We start from the raw sequence: 21,704 nt of genomic DNA on the forward strand, positions 1-21,704 counted from the left end.
GGCCTAGCCTCTGCCTCTTTTCCTTTTGGCTGGAAGGGGTGGCAGAGCCTCCTTCCTCTCCCCCGGCATCAGGCAGGGGCTTCGCCTTCTGCATGTTCACATAATCGTCAGGCAGGGGACAAGTCCCTGCCTCCTTGCATGCTTGACAGACAGGGGCAAAGCCCCCTGCCTCTCTGCTACTTTGTCAGGCAGGGGCGCAGCCCTGCCTGCCCTTGCTTTCTGAGGGTGGGGGTACAACCCCCTGCCTCCTCGTAATTTGCTGACAGTAGGTCCGCAGGGGCTCGCAACCCCTGCCCTTGCTTCTTGTGTTGATAGCAAGTGTGCAAGCGCACGATGCCCTTGCCTCTACTTCCTTCATGTCAGGTCAGTAGCAGTGCCCTTGATCTTCTATTTTTGGTGTTAGCTTGCTAAGACTGTCACTTTTGCAGCTTGTACGACGAATCCCGCTCGCACTCCGTGACCCGAGCCATCAATAATTTACATCCGCAGGCGCCAGCAAGCTTGCAACTCCCCAAGGTAGGGAAAGATTGCACGGAGGACTTGAACAATTGAATTGAGTTCAATTAACTAAAATTGATAATTAAATAAATATATATGCATATATATATATATATATATCATATATATTTATACGAGTACGCATTTAACTCAAGGACGTGGTTTCACGATCTTTGTCTTTTACTTTCTGCCATGTCTTTACTTTACCGTCGCGCTTTGCGCCCAAGCTCTTGCTTTTGTAAATGTTTCGTTACTGCCTTACCATTGCAAATGACGCTCAGGTTTCCGCTTATTACATATGTCATAAAGGCATCCTCGTGGAGGATGCAAGGGGCATTTACCACTCTCCCTCTTGTGACAAGAGTTGAGTCGGGAGCTAGCGATACATCCTCATCTAAGGAGGGGGATCCCTAGCAGGGATCTTGGCTTTTCGAGCGAGCAGTCCTGTAAAGTTGACTTGAGCGAACTTCTTAGCGGGGGTTCTGTTGAGAAACTCGTATCCCAACTATCAAGGCTGGTATCGAGTCATGCGAGACATGTAGATACCACGATAGCGGATGAGATTCTAGAAAATCGCATGCTAAATGTGGCACAAACTGTTGGTTGTTTCAAAAGATAAATAATGTCAAAAGTAAAGTTTAAGAGACATTACATTTTTGTGAAACACTTCTGTTGAGGCTTCTATTGAGGAGCTATACCCCTTTAATCCTAGAGTACTTGTATTCGTGCACTACACACTAGTACTGCAATGATCAGATGAGACAGTCATGCGACCTCGAACCGTACTAAATGCAAATATTATAATCACATAAAATGGTGATCGATCATTTTCACAGGCTAGATGCTCGAGTGGTTGAAAGACAACAACATAGAATGGGTCGTTAGTTAAGCAACACCTAACACACTCATTCGCTTCTTGTTGTCTGTCAAGGGAGAAGACAAAGCGGTACAAAACTTCAATGGACAAGTTGTTAACAACCACCCCACAGGCAAAGATCCGGCCTTCCCAGTCATTGGAGTTAGGGGAAGGGACTACCAGACATTATCCTACGTGGTAGATCTCATGGACTTCTGCAGAAGTTGGATGCATCCGTTGTCAAGTACCTGCCTTTGAGGAATCATCTCTCGGCTAAAGTCGTCCCCTTAGGAGCGGACTCAACTAGCTATTCGGGTTATTGAAAATACATAGAATAACAGACGTCCGAACTAGTCTTGGTTGTTTCTACGTTTTGCCTACGTGTACCCGCAGGCCAATAATATCGAAACATAAAGTTTGTTCACACTGGTTGATGGGTCATGAGACTTGCTTATTGCGTAGTAGTTCACAGCTTATGATCAAATGAATCGTCATGCTGCATTTGACAGTTGCACTGCTTACTTGCTTTGAACGACTTACCTACTTGAACTGCTTACCTGTTTTGCATTGCTTACCTGTTTAACTGCATGTCTGCTTTAAACTGCTTAGCATGCTGAATTAAATGCTCTTAATTCAGTTTTTTGTAGTCTCTCTTGTGCATCTACTAGTTTTTCGTGAAACTAACCCATTCTATAGATACAGGTGATGATTAGGTACACCACGGGCGATGGCGCGATGGCAAGATGACTTCAAGACTTTCTTTTTCTTGCTCTTAGCTCGCGTTCTGGATGTTTGTTGGTTTTGTAACGGATTTTCCTTGGGATATCCGAATTTTGTACTATTTAGAAACTTCTTTTAATGAAAATGGCTTTTCCAAGTGTTTTGCAAGTAGCATGGATTATGAGTTTTGGTTCTTTTAACTAGCGTGCCTAAAGTTGTCAGCTTGTCTTTCTAAATTTAACAAAAGAATAGTCTTCTGCTGATTTCATAAACAAACTCTAAGGGAAAGAGATTTTTTTTAGTTTCTTGCCTGTTTCCTGAAAGGTTCAAAAGTTTGAAATTTTGGGGTGTTACAATAATACCTCCCTAACAAAATCTACAACACTAACTAATACACCATACACTTGTTGCTGATTATTTTTTCAAAAACAATTATATATTTAGATTGTGATAAGTCAATCCAATAAGTACTCGACCCACTAAAATCTGATCATATAGATGTGATCATATAAAATTAAGCATGTAGATCACACCGATCTTCATAGAATTGATTGTATTTACAATCGATTTATCAAACTCGGTTTTTTTTGTTATCACATCTAACATTATAATAGATGTGATCTACATTTTTTCTAGTGGGAACTGACTTTTGGATCACCAAATCCAACCTATGTCCATGTTTTCTTGGTCATGCAATTCTTAAAACTGCATGAAAAGAGAAGGAAAGAGGCTCATAAGACACATAAATCTAGATACAAAAGAGGCTCGGGTACGTTTGGGTATGGGGTAAGGAGTGGAGTCTAGTCGGGTAATTGGAGGTACGAAACTGGGACGTGTTTCTTACCATGGGGATGAACCCTCCGGAGACTTATAGTGATATGTTCTATGTACTGGTCTTCGCTCGAGTCCTTGTATGCTGAAGTTGTCAAGTTTGTACGAGCGTTTCAAGAGAGTGATTTCCTTTTCTATTGATAAGCAATCCTAGTGGGCTTGACGCCACTAGTCAGTCATCTTTGATCCTGATTGGCAAATTGATGGTTATAAAGGGACTGATTTCTTTTTCTCAACTCAAAAACCTATTTTTCATTGAAAAACATGATAATTCACATTAAATTGACGGTACTGAATACATTTACGAGGTCAGATTGAGTCAATCACTTGCATTTTGGGATCCCAACTGGATTGTAGGTACAATTGATTGAAGCAAATATATAGCATATCAAAAATATAAGGATTTCTAATCTTTTGACAAATATTGTAGAGAAGCAAATTGTATTGCTTCTTTGAATGGTGCTCCAAGGAAGACTGTTTGTAGGTAGGGCCGTCAACGTGTCGGGTTTGGTTCAGAGACGGGTGGAACCAGACCTGCCCCCCCCATTTTCGTGTATGGAAACAGGTCCAGACCCGGGTCTAATCGGACCCACCATAAGAGAAACCATACCCAGACCCGATAAGAACTACATGAAACAGACCCGGGCCATACCCGATAAAATAATATTTTTTATCATTTTTACATTGAAAATTTGTGAGTCTTAGTCAGAACTCAGGTCAGGCCCGTGTCTTGTATAAAATTTCACAAACTATACCAGGATCCATGTATTAATCGAACCTTGGGGTCTGGACTCGGGTCTTAATTGAGTCTTATTATTAATCATCATACCCGCCAGAGCCTATAGGGTCTCGTACGGTCCAAGTCCGGGTAAACCCAACCCGTTGACACCCCTATTTGTAGGTAGTGAAAAAGGAGAACATTCAAAACTTTTATTCAATCGGAGGATGCATCAAGTGCATGCAGGTGATAGCAGACCAACAAAAGAGTCAACTAAAAGACCTTCATAAATTTCAATCATGCATCAGCATCATATGAAATAGTTATAGGGCTCAAAAATTTGAATGTCAATAAGTACATATACAAAAGAAGTTGCTTAACAATTATGGTTGACTAGAGAAAGTATGAGTAGGAGAATTGATATGCATACAGTAATGCATTTCTTTGTGCTGGAAAGGTGTTCAATTTTCCTTCAATGGCATTATTTGGGGTGGTAGATTGGATTAATATTAGGTTCCGAATTGATATCACGCATTCACATGATACTCGACTGTGCAGAATTTGAAAATGGAATGTCATTGTTGCACATTTCTAGGCTCGGTTCAGTACATCCACAATGTAAGAACAAGTAGTTGTAGTTAACCATAGGAAAAAGAATCTCTCTCTCAATGGGCGATTACGCCAAATGGTGCGTTCCTCACCCACAAAGTGTATAGATCGTTGCTCCCCCCGGGGGCAGATTGGTTCCCTGAGTGTGTGTTATGGGCTAAGGGCTCTTCTCCAAGATCTCGGGTCTTGGGTTGGTTAATTTTGCATGATAGGATTCAGACTCACAGTTATTTAAAGAAGTTGGGCTTTCAGTTTTCTAGCTGGTGTTTGCTTTGTCAAGCTGCTGAAGAAACTACTTCTCATTTATTTTGGTCCTGCCCAATTTTTGTGGCCGTATTTAATAAGACGTGGAGATCTTCAGACATAATTGTCAAAGAGGAGTTTTTTGCGCTCGATCTGCTCCTGGGCCCTATTGGAATTAGACATTGCAAGCGGTGGAGACTAATCTGGAAGACGTGGTTGCTTACTACTTGGTGGTTTGTTTGGATGGCACGTAATGATGCTACTTTCCATCAAATTTCGGTCGTCCTTAATAATCTTGTCCATAAAATCTTGGTTGATGTATATGTGATTCTACGTATGCATCTTAGAGACCTCTCATTCCCTCTTAACAACATTCACTCATCGGTGGTTTCTTCTAATCTAATGGATCCTGGTTGAGCTTGGCTTTGTTGTCGGTTGTTATCTGTCTGTAGTTTCTTTTTCTTTTTCTTTAGCTATTTTTTGTTTTGTTCTCTATAGTGTTTGGTTCATGGGTTCAACATTTTGTTAATCTTCATGAGTGGTAATGTTGATCTCTCTCTCTCTCTCTCTCTCTCTCTCTCTCCACTATAATAGTTATGAGATATAACAAAATGATAGGTGTATTCATGAGATAAGGAAAAACACAAACTACAGAATTATGTTTGTCCCTGCATCTGCCATTGTGCATCTTAGCATCTATGAAGTTGGGTTGTTGGACCTAACTACTTACTGACACAGTGATGCTCTGACAAGTGACAAAGGTCGGTCTGATTAGGGCCTGACCCACATCATGCTCTGAGCCTGGCACGAGTCAGTTATAATCAGGCTCGGACTGGCGCTGTCGGGCCTCATATATTTCATACATGGACCTAGCCCGAATTGGGCCTGATTATTCAATCAGGCTAGAGCCAGGCCTGAGCTGCGTTTTGCAGCCTAAGCCTGACTTGATATGGGTCGGGTACTTGACCGCCCAAGATAATCCAAGAAGAATTCTGGCAAAATCCCTCGAAAGAGACCTGAGAAGAATAGCTCCAGGAATGTTTAGATCAATTGACCCAAGGTGAAGAAGGATGCAGAAATCCTCAAGAAGAAAAGTCAAAAATTAAATTAGAAGTCAGAGTGTATGCAGACATTTGGGGCTACACCTATAATGCCCCAAAATCCTAACTTGAAATATTTAAAAAAAAAATTGAAACTTTTGTAGTTTAAACCTTCTTCAAAGTTTAAAAAAGTAATGCAACGAAATAGTTTGAAAATACCAAGTTAGCGAACTCTAAGCGAGTCACAGGCAAAAAGTCCATCAATACCACATAAACATTTAAACACACCAATTCAAATAAAAAAGACTTAGATTCAAATGAGGGAAAGAGTGAGGGCACAAATGGGTTTCAATCGTCGTGTAAATGATGCCCCTTCATCATAGTATCATTAGGATCTCATTGTTGCAAGTTGTTTCGATCAAATCTGACCCTGTAAATGGATTCAAAATACTTGATTTAATAGGAATCAACCATTGAAATCATGGATTATGTTTCTTTAATGAAAAATATGATTTTTTAAATAACAAAAGATTTTAGTATTTTGATGGCCATTGATTTTTAAAGCACCAGAAAATCCTATGCACGGGTCAAATTCTGGTGATTCAAACAGTGAATTTTCACTAATAGGACTATGCAGACCACATCCAGGGTTAGATTTGATCAAAACATCTTGTACAATGAGGTCTAAGGGGGTGGTATTGTTGAGATCGGCAGGCTGAAGCTAAGCATGTTCAGGATCTATATTGATATTTTAATTGTTTTTTAATAAATCAAATTAGATTATGTTAATTTTAACATAATAGGGATGTTAAAATTCATCTAGATATAGTGCCTGAGAAGCCTTTGGATTGGGTTTTGCATTTTGCGAAATGCAAGCCAGGCCATCCGATCTGCATAGATCGAATGGCCAGTTTTCGTTTATGTTGTCCACAATCAAAAGAGTTAGGAGGAACCAGTTCATATGTAACTTGTAACAAACTAACAATGTAAGTTGAACAAGATACAGAATGTGGGAAAATAAGCTTGCAATCTCCCTCAATCCAGCCCCAAGGGGGGTTGGCTTAGTGCGGTGGGGTTTTGGCTGTTAGACGGGCAGTCAATGATTCTCATGGACGTTGCCCCTCTGCACAAGCCAATGCGTAGCATAGTTCCCAGGTCAGTGGTTTTAGCCTCAGAGTTTTACGCAACCGGCACAATGACTGTAGGTATGGCAGGTTGAGCCAGCGCGACCAGGTCTTCATGCTGGGTGCGGTTTCCTCAGGTTATAAATTCAAAAAAAATCTCGCTCAATCTAACTATAACACATAAAAATGCTGACATAGGCCATAAAGATTAGGAAAATGAGATGAACGAACCGAACAGGGAATATTCGAGCTAGGCTCATTTACTAGTAGATCATGTTGGTGACTCAACTCATGTTTGTGTTTAGCCGAGGCTCAAGCCCAGAATGAGACAAGCCAAACACGAGTTGGCTCATGTAAAATCATTCAATGTTCTTTATATATAGAATATGCACAATTTTTATATATTACATTTAATAATTCATATGTATATATTTTTCATACATCTTTACCTTTATATACATATTGTCTGCATTTTTTATTTATAAATTGCACTAAAAATATATATTATATATAAAAATTTACTTTTTTATCTATACGAGCTCTCCCGAGTCGAGTTGAGCCAAGTACCTTGTGTCTGGACTCGACTCGTTTAAGCTAAACATGTTGCTCATGGTTCGGCTCGCCAGCTATACAAACCAATCATGAATGAGTTTGTGACAAGCCAAATTATGAGTTGCTTGGAATAAACAATGTCTCAAGGTTTAATTAGTTTTGGCTTCTATGAGTGCCTCTAAGCTAGCAAAAATTACATGTATATATACATGGGCGTGGATGTGTGTGTGCATCCGAGTTAAGGGTGTCAACAATTTGGACCCCCGCTCAAATGGGTGGTTTGAACCCGGATCTGACTAAGTGATGCGGTTATTGGATCTGGATACAGGTCTGCCTAGATTCTTTATAAGAAAACCCATATCCAAATTTGATAACTGTTACATAAAGCAGACTCGAGTCCATTCCGGGTTAAATAGTATATTTTAGCCCTTGCTTGTTTCATTCTCATGTAAATGAAAGGCTTTACATTGGAATGGGAATTGATTTCTAAAAAGTATTACCAACTCAATCCATGTGGAGATACAAATGGATTTATGTATAAAAAGTGATAGGTCATGAAAAGGGTGCACTTGTTCCAAAATGGTACTTTACTATCATGATGATTTGATGTTTGTTTGAGAAAGGATTATACAAGGTTGCTAACTCAGTGTTCTCCCATGTAAGTGAATTGCATGAAACAAACAAGGGCTTGAGTTTTTTTACATTGAAAAATTGTGGATCTTAGTTAGAACTGGGGTCGAACCAGGTTTGATATAAAATTTCATAAACCATACCTGACCCATTTAATAAATGAACCTCATGGGTCTGACTTGGATAGTTAATCAGACCCTTTCTTTGTAACCAAACATTGACCCTATAGGACTTGATATAGGTCAGGATCAAGTCATACCCAATCCATTGACATCCTTTAATTAGGAGTGCATTCTTTGTTGGTCCTTGATGAAGGAAAAATCTCTCAATCACAGCATGCAAGATCAGCAAAGAGGAAACCACAGTGGAAGAAGAAAAAGAAAAGATGGAAGGCTTTTCTGAGGTTTGCTTCAAGAGAGCTTCAATTTCAAGTCTTTCTCTTTTTTTTTTGTATGCCGAGCACGCCTCTTTATTTTCTCTCTTAGATTCCCTCAAACTCGACGAGCAGTTGCGCTAGCTGGGAGAGGATCTCGGTGGACCAAGGATTTTGATAAGGATGTTTTTTGAAAAACGGTTTAGAAAAGGGTCCAGGTTCATCCACGAATGGGCCCTTGTTCGTGGATGAGACCGATCTATGTGGTTTATGGCCACATAGACTATCAACTCCCACTTGGCCATAAATCTGCTGGGCTTGCTCCCACTTTTGTGGGTTTTCTTTTGGAGATTACGGTTTTTCCTTTTTAAGGATTTTCATCGTAATCATAAATATCTTAAACCCATATGAGTAACATGTTTTGAAAATAGATCCTTAGGGATTTCTTTTGTAAGAGGATCAGCTATCATGTTTGATGCTGGTATATAATCAACAATTATCTCATTTCGCTCAATCATGTCATGTATGTAATGGTATTTTACCATCATATGCTTGCTTTTTTAGCTATCAGCTCCACTTTTCATTCGGGAAATGACAGCCTGATTGTCACAAAATAGTTGCATAGGTTCAACTTCTAGATTTAGTTTTAAATCATTTATGAACCTACTGATCCAGACTGCAAATATCGTGGTTGCATTACACGCGATATACTCAGCCACTTGAGTATGCTGAGCCACACAGCTCTGTTTCTTACAGGACCATGCAACAGCTCCTCCTCCAAAGAGGAAGATGTAGCTAGAGGTTGATTTACTGTCATCTTTGCATCCAACAAAGTCAGCATCAAAATATCTCATTAAATCAAGGTTGTCAGCTTGAAAACTTAGTTGTAAGCCTTTGTAACCTTTTAAGTATCAGAATATTCTTTTTACTGATTTTCAGTTAGGCCAACCGGGATTACTTTGGTATCTACTTACAAGACCAACAACAAAGCTTATATCCGGTCTTGTATACAACATAAGATACATTAAGCTTCCAACAACTTGAGCATATGGCACATCCAGTTTTGTTGGCCTTAAGATAGGCAGTCACTTTTACTCAGATTTACTCCTTTAGCAACAGGAGTACCAATGGGTTTTGAGTCATGCATCCTATATTTCTTTAAGATATAGTCAATGTATCTTTCTTGATTCAAGCTGAGAATTCTTAATTTTCTGTCTCGAATAATTTTAATGCCTAGAATATTTGAAGCTTCACCCATATCTTTCATTTCAAAGTTAGTATACAACTAGATTTTTGAATTGGCTATCATTTCATTATTATTCCCGATTAATAATATATCATCTAAGTATAACGACAGAATGCAAAAGTGACTCCCACTTTTCCAAACATAGACACAGTGATCTAACTGATTGGCTATATACCTAATCTTTGTTATTGCATTATGAAAATCCAAATATCACTGTCTTGGTGACTATTTAAGTCCGTACAAGGATTTCTTCAACTTGTATACTTTGTTGCTATCTGTGACATAATCCTCTAGCTGAACCATATAAATGGTTTCTTTTAAGTCACCATTCAAGAAGGCAGTTTTTACATCTATCTGCCATACATCAAGATCGAAAAAAGCCGCTATGAACAAAAGTATCCTTACAGATACAAACTTGGTCACTGGTGAATAGGTTTCAGTGTAATCAATTCTCGCTTTTTGGGAGAAACCTTTAGCCACCAGTCTAGCCTTAAATTTTTCCATGGTTCCATCAGATTTATATTTTTTCTTTAGAACGCAGTTGCATCCAACATGTTTTCTCCCTTCAAGAAGATCGGTCAATTCCCAGACCTTATTCTTTTTAATAGATTCTATTTTCTCATCCATAACTTTCTTTCATTTTGATGCTTCATGTAATTTTATTGTATCTGAATATGACAAGCTATCGGTAATTTCATCCAGGTCCACTAAGTAGCATAGCTTTTCAGAGAAATATACATAATAATCATCTAAATAGGATGGAGGAGCTCTAGACCTTTATGACCACTCAATCTTTGAGAAGTAGAGGGATCAGAATCAGTAGATTCATTGCCTGAATGTGCCAAAGTTGGTTTATTACCAAACTGTTCTGCAGTTGGTTCATTGCCTAACTACTCATCATCATCTAGTAAATCAAACAAGTCATCACCTTGATCATTAGATTCATTATTTAGTTTTTCAAGGAACTCTACATCTCTACTCTCAATCAGTTTCAACCTTTGATGATATAACTTATAGCCTTTTGATCTTTTAGGATGACTAATAAAAATGTATCTAGCAGATCTATTGTCCAGTTTATCCATAGTAGCATCTAGAATCTTAGCATGTGCTACAGATCCTCATCTTTTAAGATGGGCTAAGTCTGGTCTCATACCAGTCCACCTTTCGTAAGGTGTGTTTGGGACAACTTTGCAGGGCACACGGTTCATTGTATACATAGTTGTACTCACAACTTCTCCCCAAAATACTTTGGGTAACTGTGTACCTGCCAACATGGATCTGACCATGTTCAAGAGTGTTCTGTTACATCTTTCTGCAACACCATTTTATTGAGGTGTTCTTGGCATGGTTCTTTGCCTGACAATGCCAAGATCTTTACAGAACAGAATTCATTAGAGGTGTATTCACCGCCTCTATCTGAGCTTATTTTCTTTATGTTTCTTCCAAGTTGTCTTTTAACTTCACTTTTATATATTTTGAATTTCTTGAGTACTTCAAATTTTTGTCTGATAAGATACAAATATCCATACCTCAAGAAATCATCAATGAATGTTATATAATATAACATACCACTGTGAGTTTAGACCCTGAATGGTCCATAAATGTCTGTATGAATTATTTCTAATAGTTCATTAGCTCGCACAACATTTGATGAAAAGAGTTTTTTTGCCATCTTTCCATATATACAAGACTCACATTTTTTAAAGTGAGACTCATTAAAAGCAAAAATAATGCCTTGTTGGGCCATTTTCTTTATCTTTTTAATACTTATGTGACCTAATCTTTTATGTCATGTATTTATATCAACACTAAAGGCACAATCAATATAGACAGAAAAAGTTTCTTTATTGTCATATAATTTGAACATGTTGTGTTCTTTTACATGCCCTCAAACAAAACTCTACCATGTTTACCCACAATGACTTTGCTAGGGACAAACCTGACCTCAAACCCTTTTCCAGTGAGGGCTGGTACAGACACTAGATTCCTTCTCATAGAAGGTACATACAAAACATCATTAAACAAGACACTTGTTCCACCAATGTTCAATCTATAGGATCCAATTCCTAGCACATCGCAATAGGAGTTGTTTCCCATATAGACTTTATGTTCACCAGGTTTCAGCTCTTTTAGATCCACAACCCCATCGGTAGTCTTGGCTATGTGACGAGTAGCTTCTGAGTCTAGCTACCCACCACTCTGAAAGCTCCTTATTCGTAAAGTGGCATTTTTGACACAACACAAACAACCTCTTTGTTGTCATTTTTCTTATGATTGTCATTGTTGTATCGATTATTCTCATAAGTCTTGTTGTTTGAAATCTTGGTTCTGCAGTTTCTCTGGATGTGACCCAATTTGTCACACTTAAAGCACTTGACTTGGGAGCCGTTGTTCCTTTGTGGTTTGCAAAAACCTAAGCCCTGCCCTTTGTTGAACTTGCCATTACCTTTTATTTTAAAGTTATTGGTTTTAAAAAATACTCGACTGCTAGTGGGCGTCTCTTGAGCAATCAACAACTCAGATTTTTTCTCTTTGTTCATATGTTTTTGTTCTATAGCTAACTGCAAGGGCAACTCGATTAGGTTAAGATTTTTGGAGTTTAACCTAAGGGCAGTAGTTACCATCTTCCAGGAAGGTGGTAGGCTGTTCAGGATAGTGGATACTTGCATACAGTCTGGAATAACATTCCCAGCTATGGCTAGGTCTTTTGCCATGTCTAACATCCTATTGACATGGTCCACTACACTCTCATTTTCTTTCATTTTATACGAGTTATATTGCTCTAACAGTAGTGAGATGTGAACCTCAGATATTGTGTCATATTTTGCAGCAATTGCTTCCATCATATCTTTTGCTAAGGTGTAATCTTCAAACACCATAATTAGGTCGTCATCCATGTAGGTAAGCATGATTGTCCTATCCATTAAGTCATCCTTCAAAAACTTGTCATATTTGTCATTTTTCGTCCTTAGTTGGGGGTTCTTCAGGCTTAAATACAGGGGCATTTAGGACGTACTCTAGACCTTCTAAGGTAAGAGCTAAGGATACGCCTTTTTCAGATGGCAAAGTTTGTTCCACTCAATTTGTCTGTTTTGGCTAGTTTAGAAGTGCACACTCGACTAGCCATTTTATTAAGACTATTGATTTTGACAAGTTCAGCAAATTCAGACAAAAGACAAAAAAATTAAGGAATTAATTCACAACTTCAAGACCTTAGAAGAATACACTCTCTTAAGAAAAATGCCCCTTTATATATATATATATATTTGTTTTTATATTATATATAATATTTTTATTTTATTTCATTAGATAAACCTCTTTCTGAGAATTTCAAAAAAACTGGGTACTCAGAAGTAAATTTTGAAAGAAAAAAAATTAAAATAAATTTTAAACTTTAACCTTTTTTTTTTTAAATATCCAAAAGTTTCAGGGTGAAACAATTTTTTCTTTAGATCCAGGTTTAAAAAAAAAACTTTTCGAGTTTTTTTTTAGTTTTCTTTTGTTGGTTCTCTCTTCTCTCTCGACCGACTTCAGGGCGGTAGTGCCGTCGGTGGTCTTTTCGATCAATCCCGGCGACACTCCAGTTTACTGGTGGCTTGGGTTTGTAGATTCGGTTACAGGCTACTAGTTTCTGAGCGTTTTGATGTTTTTCTTTCTTTCCTCTCTCGGTTTCTCAGAGGTACAGGTCTGCCAGAGATTTTTTCGGCGACACTCCGGCTTAAGGAGGTTTGGGTTTGTAGATCCGGTTGCAGGCTACTAGTTTCTGAGCCCCAACCCTAGATGCCTTCGGTAAAAACTTTGTTTCCCGTCTGTTTGGGTTTCTCTGTGTTGTGATTTATTATTTTTTTCTTTTTAATGAGCTCTCTAGTTTTGGGTTAAAGCTCACTATGCCTGTGGTTGTCTTCCAGTCGGTCTTAGGTGGTGGTGTATTGACAAATACGCTAGTGGTTGTCTTCCAATCGATAGTTCAGAGAGAGGAACAGAAAAGGGCAGGATTTCAAGGTGACGCTGAAAAAACAGCGTCAACCTGAATATATCCTGCCGACAGAATATATATGTATATATATTTTATGTCTAACATTCAACTAAGTTTGCAGGTAAGTATGTATATATTGACATGCTAGTTTTCGAATTTCAAATGAAACATATATAGGCTTATTTGCAAAGAATGACCTCTGTATGTCGAGGTCCTAACAAGGACTTGAGTAGTTTTCAGATAAGCTTTGGTGTGCTATTTCGCACACATAAACCTTTAAAAAAAATTCATTTTAAAACAAAAGAAAAAAATCTTACCTGGTTTTGCAGACACTGATGTGCGGGAACTGGAGGAAAGATCGACTGCTTCAGGTCGCAGGTTGTGATTTGGGACCTAGCCTGGCTCTGATACTACTGTTGGTCCTTGATGAAGGAGGAATCTCTCAATCGCAGTCTGCAAGATCAGCAAAGAGGAAACCACAGCGGAAGAAGAAAAAGAAAAGATGGAAGGCTTTTCTGAGATTTGCTTCAAGAGAGCTTCAATTTCAAGTCTTTCCCTTTTTTTTTGTATGCCGAGCACACCTCTTTATAGGCTGCTTTCTCTCTTGGATTGCCTCAGGCTTAGCCAGCAATTATGCCGGCTAGGAGAGGATCTCAGTGGACCAAGGATTTTGATAAGGATGTTTTTTGAAAAACGGTTTAGAAAAGGGTCCAGGTTCATCCACGAACGAGCCCTTGTTCGTGGATGAGACCGATCTATGCGGTTTATGGCCACATAGACTATCATTCTTACACATTAATTTCTAAGATTAGTCTTCAACAAATAAGCAAATTTAATCATTTAATAGATATATTTTCAAAACTTGAAGCATCTTTAAACCTGCACTTTTTTTGGATATATTTTCACATAAAACTAATGGAAAATTTACCAACCCTTGCACATAAAAAAATGTTGTTTGAGTTGTCATTTTTCAGCAAATCAATATAAATAAGTCTGATGCTTTAGTAATATGTTCTCTAGGGATGAGCAGAAGACTATATTCAATCATGGCTATTGAAATCTAACAAATTAAGCAAAGTATTTTAGGTTTCATGGAGTGTTTTCTTCATTAACTAATTTTGTTTTTTTTAGAAGAATCATTAATGAAATATTTTTTGCAACATACATAGCATCAATATCTCAAATGTTACAATATGGAGTACTTCAACAAATTTCTAGATTTGTGGTATGAAATTATCCACAGCTATTTCTTTGTTTTTAAATTGTTTCTTTTCCCAAAAATTTGACTAAGATTTTCATCTAAAAAGAACTCTCTTAAAATCTTAAAAAATATTTGCTTTGACATATGTAATTCTCTATTTCTTTGTCAACGGATAGTGCAGGAAAATAACAAAATATTTCCACTAGTACTACTACTGGTGCGATCAAACTTTCACATGAAGGATTTAGTAAGGAGGGCACCGAAATTGGCATAAATTATGTTTTGTTCCCATACCTTTTAGATGAATAAAAATATTAAGCTAAATGCTCAAAAAGTTCTCCTAAGGACTCCATGCACCTGACTAGGTAGGTCGGCCCATAGTGACAAATATTGCGAGATTTATGAAAAGCTCGCAAGAAATTACCTGAAAGTTAAAAACAGAAATTTCTTGCGATATATTCATAATATTATGATTTTTTTCGCAAAACATAAATATTGTGATTTAAATGTGATATTTATGTTCTTAACGGCTTTTTATCGTGAAAAAACTGTGGTTTTTATTTTTAAATTCTTTTTTATATTTTCTTATAAAAATATTTTTATTTTTAAAATTTATTTTGTATTGCCCAGATTTTACCAAAAACATGAGATTTAAAAAAAAAAAATCAAAATCTCGAGACATTTTGACTGCCAAAAAATGTGGTTTTAACTTTTGTCACTATGGGTCGGCCTTAAGGCACACAGGCTGAAGGATGTCAGGAGTTCGATACCTAAGTGTATGTCCCTTGCCTTAAGACTGAAGTAGCAGGCTCCATGCAAGGAGTGAGGATTTGGTGCAATGTGATTGCACACTTTTAGTGTGCTGCTGTACCTGATCATCCTCCATCCTTTGGATACAGCCTGTCAGCTGTGGTGCCCAAGCAAAGATGGAGAGACATCAGGTGCAGCAGCACACTAAAAGAGTGCAGTTATATTGCACCTGGACCTCCCTTGCAAGGGGGAAGTTGAGGGGTTTTAACTGCTTGGGAGTGGATCATACTGCCATATGATAGGTGACAATCTCTCCCAGGCCCCACCACTTAAGTTGGGATTTTCCTTTGTTAAATATCCATAAAAAAGCTTTAGAAACCAAATAACAGTGAAATGTAACATAAGCATCTATAGTTCACCTGTTCATATCCAAACCATTGTTGATTCACCATTAACCAAGCTGAGAGGTTGCTGACCACCACTAAAGACCTTTTTCAGAGTAAAATTTTTTGTGTTGCTAATCATTCATATGATCAGCAGCACAACAGTGTTCATTGAGCATTTGCCCTTTAACACTGTTTGAAGATACTCTTGTATATATATATATATATATATATATATAGGTAATGTTTACTATCCTCGTGGGTAAGGATTTTTTTAGTTAAAAAATATAATATTTTTATTTTTTTCCATTTTTTTCTCTACATCTGACCCTTCAAATGTGATCTATGTATTAAGTTTAGTATAAATTGACCTTTAGATCATGTTTTTCTTTTGTATGTCATATTTTAAGATGGTTAAAAAAATCAACGGCTTACAATGTACCAAATTTTCAAACCTCAAAAAAACATGTTTTACATCAAAAAACTATGATCCAAGTGTCAATTCCTACTATTTTGATCATGTTGATTGCATTCATGTGGCAAATTTAAAACAACTTCACCTATGGGTTCTTTACGGATGAGCAATAGGGTATATATATATATATATATATATATATATATATATATATATGGTAAATATTGGCTACCAATGAAGGTATGAAACTAATAAGTAGAAATTATTTTTTTATTCAAAAGTTTCTAATTTTTTGTAGATCAAATGTTACTGATGTGATCTACATGGTTTTTTTAGTAAGAAACTTGCTTTGAATCATGTGATTATTACAAGTAATTAGGTTTTTTAAGGGGTCCAAAAATAAATGGTTCATAATGTGCCAAATTTTTATAAAAAAATATCACTTTTTTACATCAGAAAAGCACGATCCAAGGCATGTTTTTCCTGATTATGTTTACAAGCTCAAGAGAGCCCTTTACAAACTCAAACATGCTTCCCGAGCCTGGTTTGACCCCCGAGAGCATTTTTCTTCTTGACTTTGGTTTTCAATACAGCATGGACAATACATCTAATATTCATTTATCATTGTCAATAGGGAACCATTATTTTACCATGTTGATGACATGGTGTTGACTAGGGGTGGCAATCGTGTCGGGTTGGCGGGTCGACCCGACGGGTTGGCGGGTCAGCATACCTCAACCCGAACCCGACCCGTTTATTAAACGGGTCGGCTGTGGCAAACACGAACCCGACCAGTTTAATAAACAGGTAACCCGACACGACCCGCCAACCCATTTAATAAATGGGTTGGGTCGGGTAAACGGGTTCTCAGGCTCGCGGGTCAGGTTGACGGGTCGGGTTGACGGGTTGACGGGTCGGGTTGGCGGGTTGGCGGGTTGGCGGGTTGGTCACCCCCACCATAATTGACTTTGTGTGAGCTACATTAGTCAGTTTATGTACCCCCATTGAAGATCATTTTCAAGCCGTTGTGACATGCAAAACGTAGTTTTGATTTTGGTCTTCAGATATTATCTAAAAGTACTTTGGATCTTTGTGCCTTCTCTAATGTGGCAGAATGTCTGGATGCAAGGCGATCCACCACCGGTCTTTGCAGTTTTCTCCGTGCAAACTGTGTTTCATGGAGTGCAAAGAAACAGAGTACTGTTGCCCGATCTAGTCCAAAAGCCGAATACAGAGTTATGGCTTCCACCAGTGCTGAATTAACTTGGATAACCTACATCTTGCTAAACATTGAGGTTCCTATTTAAAATCCGCCTCTATTACATTGTGATAATATAAAGTGCTCTCCATATGACAGTAAATGTGTTTTTCATAGCAAGCCCAAACATATCTAGATAGATTTATATTATGTGAGAAAAAAAGTTGCTCAAGAGAACTTGGGTCACAAAATTCGTCGGTTGAGATCGTCAAATTGCAGATATTTTTTTCAAAGGATTTGAGAAAAGCTGTTTTTCAATGTCTTTGAAGCAAATGGGCCTCTACCAGGAGGACCTCAACCGCAGGGCAAATCAATATTGGTGGTTATCTTCAAGCCATCTTCATTACTGATCTTTGTGAACAAATAAAAAGCTCAGTTTTTTTCACATTCTCAATTCAGTCATTTTGACATTTTTTACCAACTGTAGTAGCTTTCAAGGTTAAGTCTGTCACAATGACATGGATGATATGACACATGGACACGATCATGTCATTATTTTAATATTTTAAATATTATTTTATTAGGTGTCACCATATCTTATTTTCCAAGTGGCTAATCTTTCAAAACCTGCTTTCTGCTTTGAGTGCTGTAGAACTTGCAATTACCCTGTTTCATGTTATTCGTTCTCGCGCCTCCCAAGCTAAAACACTCTAAAAGATGGCACCAGGTTTGGCGATGGTGGCGCTTATCATCTGGTGGGCTGTATGGAATGAATGGAGACAAATCAATGAAGTTGAGACAGCGATCCCAAACTATGTTAAGTAATGCAAGGTGATATTTATCTCTCTGCTCGTTATGATTGTGTCCTAGTATTGGGTGACCAAGGCCAAGTAAAATTCCTTTCTTCTGCAATTGATGAGTAACTAAAGATTGTAAAAGTAACTGAAGTTTTAACTCTACATAGACAGGAATGTAGAAATTGGTCTATAAAGTCGACCATGATGATAATTGTGGTGATTTTTCCGTTCTCCTATCAACAAAAAACTTGCAATTACCCTCCCCTGTTACACATTTGATGCATACAATGCACACGCTTGCATAACAACCAGGCACCGAGAATATCTTCACGTGAGGACACAGACTTAAAGGACATGGCATGTCCTTTTTTGTGTAGTTTTTTATAAGAATAGTATATAAGGGAACAAACACAACACCACAAGTCCTATAAATGATGAGCTGCACACCAAAATTTTAGGCTGTTACATGACCTTTCACCATCCGATACGGGATCCACTCATCTCTATCTTCATGCCTTAACGCCATTTACCCTTTGTGAATTTTCTGTTGGAAGTTGTTTTCACTAAACCCTATGAATTTAACATGGTAAATTTGATAGGAAATTGATCCTTAGATAGTGGTTTTCAACCCAAAAAAATATGTTTTTTAATCATTACTAATGTAAATCGCATCCATCGGATCAGACCTAAATGAAAACAACATGCAACAATGAAATCCCATAGAGAGATCATGACATCAGGGCACGAAAATAGGGATCCTCTTCCTCGCTATCCTGGTCCAAAAGTTCAGAATAGTTTTATAAGAAATTAATGGACAGACTGGTTGCATTTTGCAATCGGCTTATAGAGGCTTCCTCAGGTTGTGGTGAGGCAGTTTAACTGAACTGTTGCATCTGTGTGAGCTGTTTGGGAGTTTTTGTTACCCGTGTGTAACTCAGAAAGATGAGAAAACATATTACTGTAGAGGTTGTCCGCCTCTTTTTTGGGGATTGCTGCCTGTTTATCACAAAGAAAAAGTGTCTAGCGAGCTTTAGTTGGCGCTTTTTCTTTTCTGGTGCTTGTTCTTTCCTTTCTTCCTTTTCTTGATGGATATTGCTGATTCCTTGGCATGGTTTTGGAGATGAGCCATAAATGGATTGATGGAGATAGTCAGATAGACCTTAGTGTAACTTGAATGATTCATTGGCTTCTACCATTTGGAGATCAATCAAACTATACAGAAAGGGTGCTAGAAAGGCCAAACTTCGGATGCTAATGCTATTTATAGTTTTATTGTTACAGTTACAAAGGTGTTTTACAGCAGAGCCCAAGCAATACAAAGAGACAAACCCATCATGGTCACATGGATCAGGCTAAAAGCCAGAAGTTCTTCTGCCATCTGGTGCTGATGAGATACCCTCCAACGCTCTTGCTCTGCTTCCTAACAGCCAACGTTAAGCAGTCAGCATGCTTGATGCATTGCTCCACAAATTCCTCACTGCTGCTCTGGAACAGGCTGCAACAACAAACCCACTTGATGAAAATCAATTCATACAATGGATCTTAGAACTTAAGGGGGCAGATCCTGCAAATGGAACACTACCATCTTTTTGTTTTCTAAAGAGAGCACGTTTCCACATACCAAAAAGGAGAACAAATAAATATGCTACTAAAGCTAGTGACTAATAGGGGAGAATATTTTTCACAATGGTGGTAATGCAGATAAATAGGTAAAAATATTTTCGAACTGAGTTGTTTCTTTAGGAAAGCTATGTCTTGGGGAATGATTCAGATCTGTAAGGATCAGTCTTTTAGAGATCAACAAACCAAAAATAAGGGAACAAATTAGAGGGACACCAACACAAGAAAATGTGGAAAAGATATGCAACTAGAAACAGTGAAACACAATAGATCAAATAGTGAAGCTACCAGCTGAGAAGTGAAGGCTTCTTCTGGCCCAGAACAAGAACAGAGGCTTCAAGTTTCTTCACTTGGCTGATGACAGTTGATATTCTGGGGCCTTGGATCACAAGGGCTTCAACTTCAACCTGATCAACAAAAACAGAGAGCCAAAATGAGAAAATCAGAGAGCAACCCAAGTTGTAAAAAACCCTGTTTTGACAATGTGCATTTCCCTAACAAAAGATGTTTTCAAAAAATCAAAGCAAAGAAGATGGGCTTGGCGGAACACCTCTGGCCTGCATGCCTTGCAGAGAGATCCAAGAGTATTGGCAAGATGGGAGGTTCTATCAGCACTGGTAACAAGGGCCTCCCTGGGGGTGCTTGGTGGTATGATCTGGAGGAGGGTGAGGAGATCCCCCTTGTTGGTCACATGTGTGAGAGCCCACATCATGGCATGCTTAGCACGTGTGGAAGAATCTATAACCACCATGACCCTCTTCCTGAGGACCATCCCATTCTCATGGAGGTTGAGGCCTGCTATCTGGCTGAGGTTATTCTCAGGTGGGTGCTTCCTGTTCCACCTCTTTGATGAGCTCCAAGGGTCCCTGCTGCTCAACTGCCTCAAGAAAGACCCAACTGAAGTTTCAGAAAGCATCTTCTTCTGCACTTTTTCAGTTTGGTTTGGTATGAAAATGAGTGAGCAGATGACGAAGAAAGAAAGCAGAGTGAAGAGGTGGTGGAAAATGTTTGATTCTGTGAAAGGGGAAAGCCAACACTTGGTGTTTTAGTAGAGCAGGGCTTTAAGGGAGGGAGGGTGATGGAGATATAGTAAAGTAAAGTTGGGGAGATGAGGACAAAATATATGATGGGAGAGGGAGAATTCTTCTGCACGGTGGTCACGAGACAGACTGAGCTGGATGACCAGCCACAGAGTCCATAATGACTTGTTTAACCCTAACCCTTTTAAGACCAACTTATTTTTGGTAAAACAGGTCTCACATGGGTGCAGTCATGATTCCTATGAGTCGGTTGGGCCATTAACCGGTTCGAGTCATAGCTTATCTGTTTAATGGGCTCAAGAATCGCGAACCAGTTCGAGTCATAGCTTCTCTGTTTAATGGGCTCAAGAATCGCTAACCATAGAGTGGATCAGCTTAAAGTTGGCTTGTTCTATAGTTATCAAAAAGTGCTTTCTTAGGCTAGCAAGCATGCTTTTCCCAAACTGCTCTCAAACACAATAAATAAATAAATGTGTTTTTCACTTGCTTTTCAAATCATTTTTCAAACTTCATATTACTTTCTCTTTTATTTGAAAGTGTTGTGGTCACTTTTTGTATTTATCATATTAATATATATTATGCAAGCAGTAATTGTTAAATCATTGTTAGGTTACGAACTAAATGAGATTGTAAGCTACATTTCATGATACAACTATAACAAGTACGTTCATTCAAAATTCCACCAAGTGGTTCGTAATCTATTTTAGCTTTTGCTTGTTGCTTCTCATATGCTTCTATATTGCTTTAAAAACATATTTGTAGACCAAGGGGCTCCGCTTGTTTGGCAGGAGCAGCTAGTGAAAGTCCCCTTGTGGTGGAACGTTTGCAAGTTCGAATCCCAATGGTATTTATGTATAGCTGATAAGGGTCTGCCTAAACCCAGC

The 21,704-nt window shown here is 38.3% G+C and overlaps 1 protein-coding gene across 1 annotated transcript; it reads right to left on the bottom strand.

Moving 5' to 3' along the window:
- Positions 1 to 19,507: 19,507 nt before the first annotated feature.
- Positions 19,508 to 20,696, bottom strand: LOC149847320 (uncharacterized). Its single transcript, XM_089998380.1, has 3 exons — positions 20,331 to 20,696; positions 20,069 to 20,187; positions 19,508 to 19,655 (listed from the first exon to the last, which is right to left on the bottom strand). Exons 1-3 carry the CDS (start codon positions 20,694 to 20,696, stop codon positions 19,508 to 19,510), a joined length of 633 nt encoding a protein of 210 aa, XP_089854506.1.
- Positions 20,697 to 21,704: the final 1,008 nt, after the last annotated feature.

The sequence above is a fragment of the Nuphar pumila genome, chromosome 2, assembly GCF_984573655.1.
Source record: "Nuphar pumila chromosome 2, dmNupPumi1.hap1.1, whole genome shotgun sequence".
NCBI classification, from domain to species: Eukaryota; Viridiplantae; Streptophyta; class Magnoliopsida; order Nymphaeales; family Nymphaeaceae; genus Nuphar; species Nuphar pumila.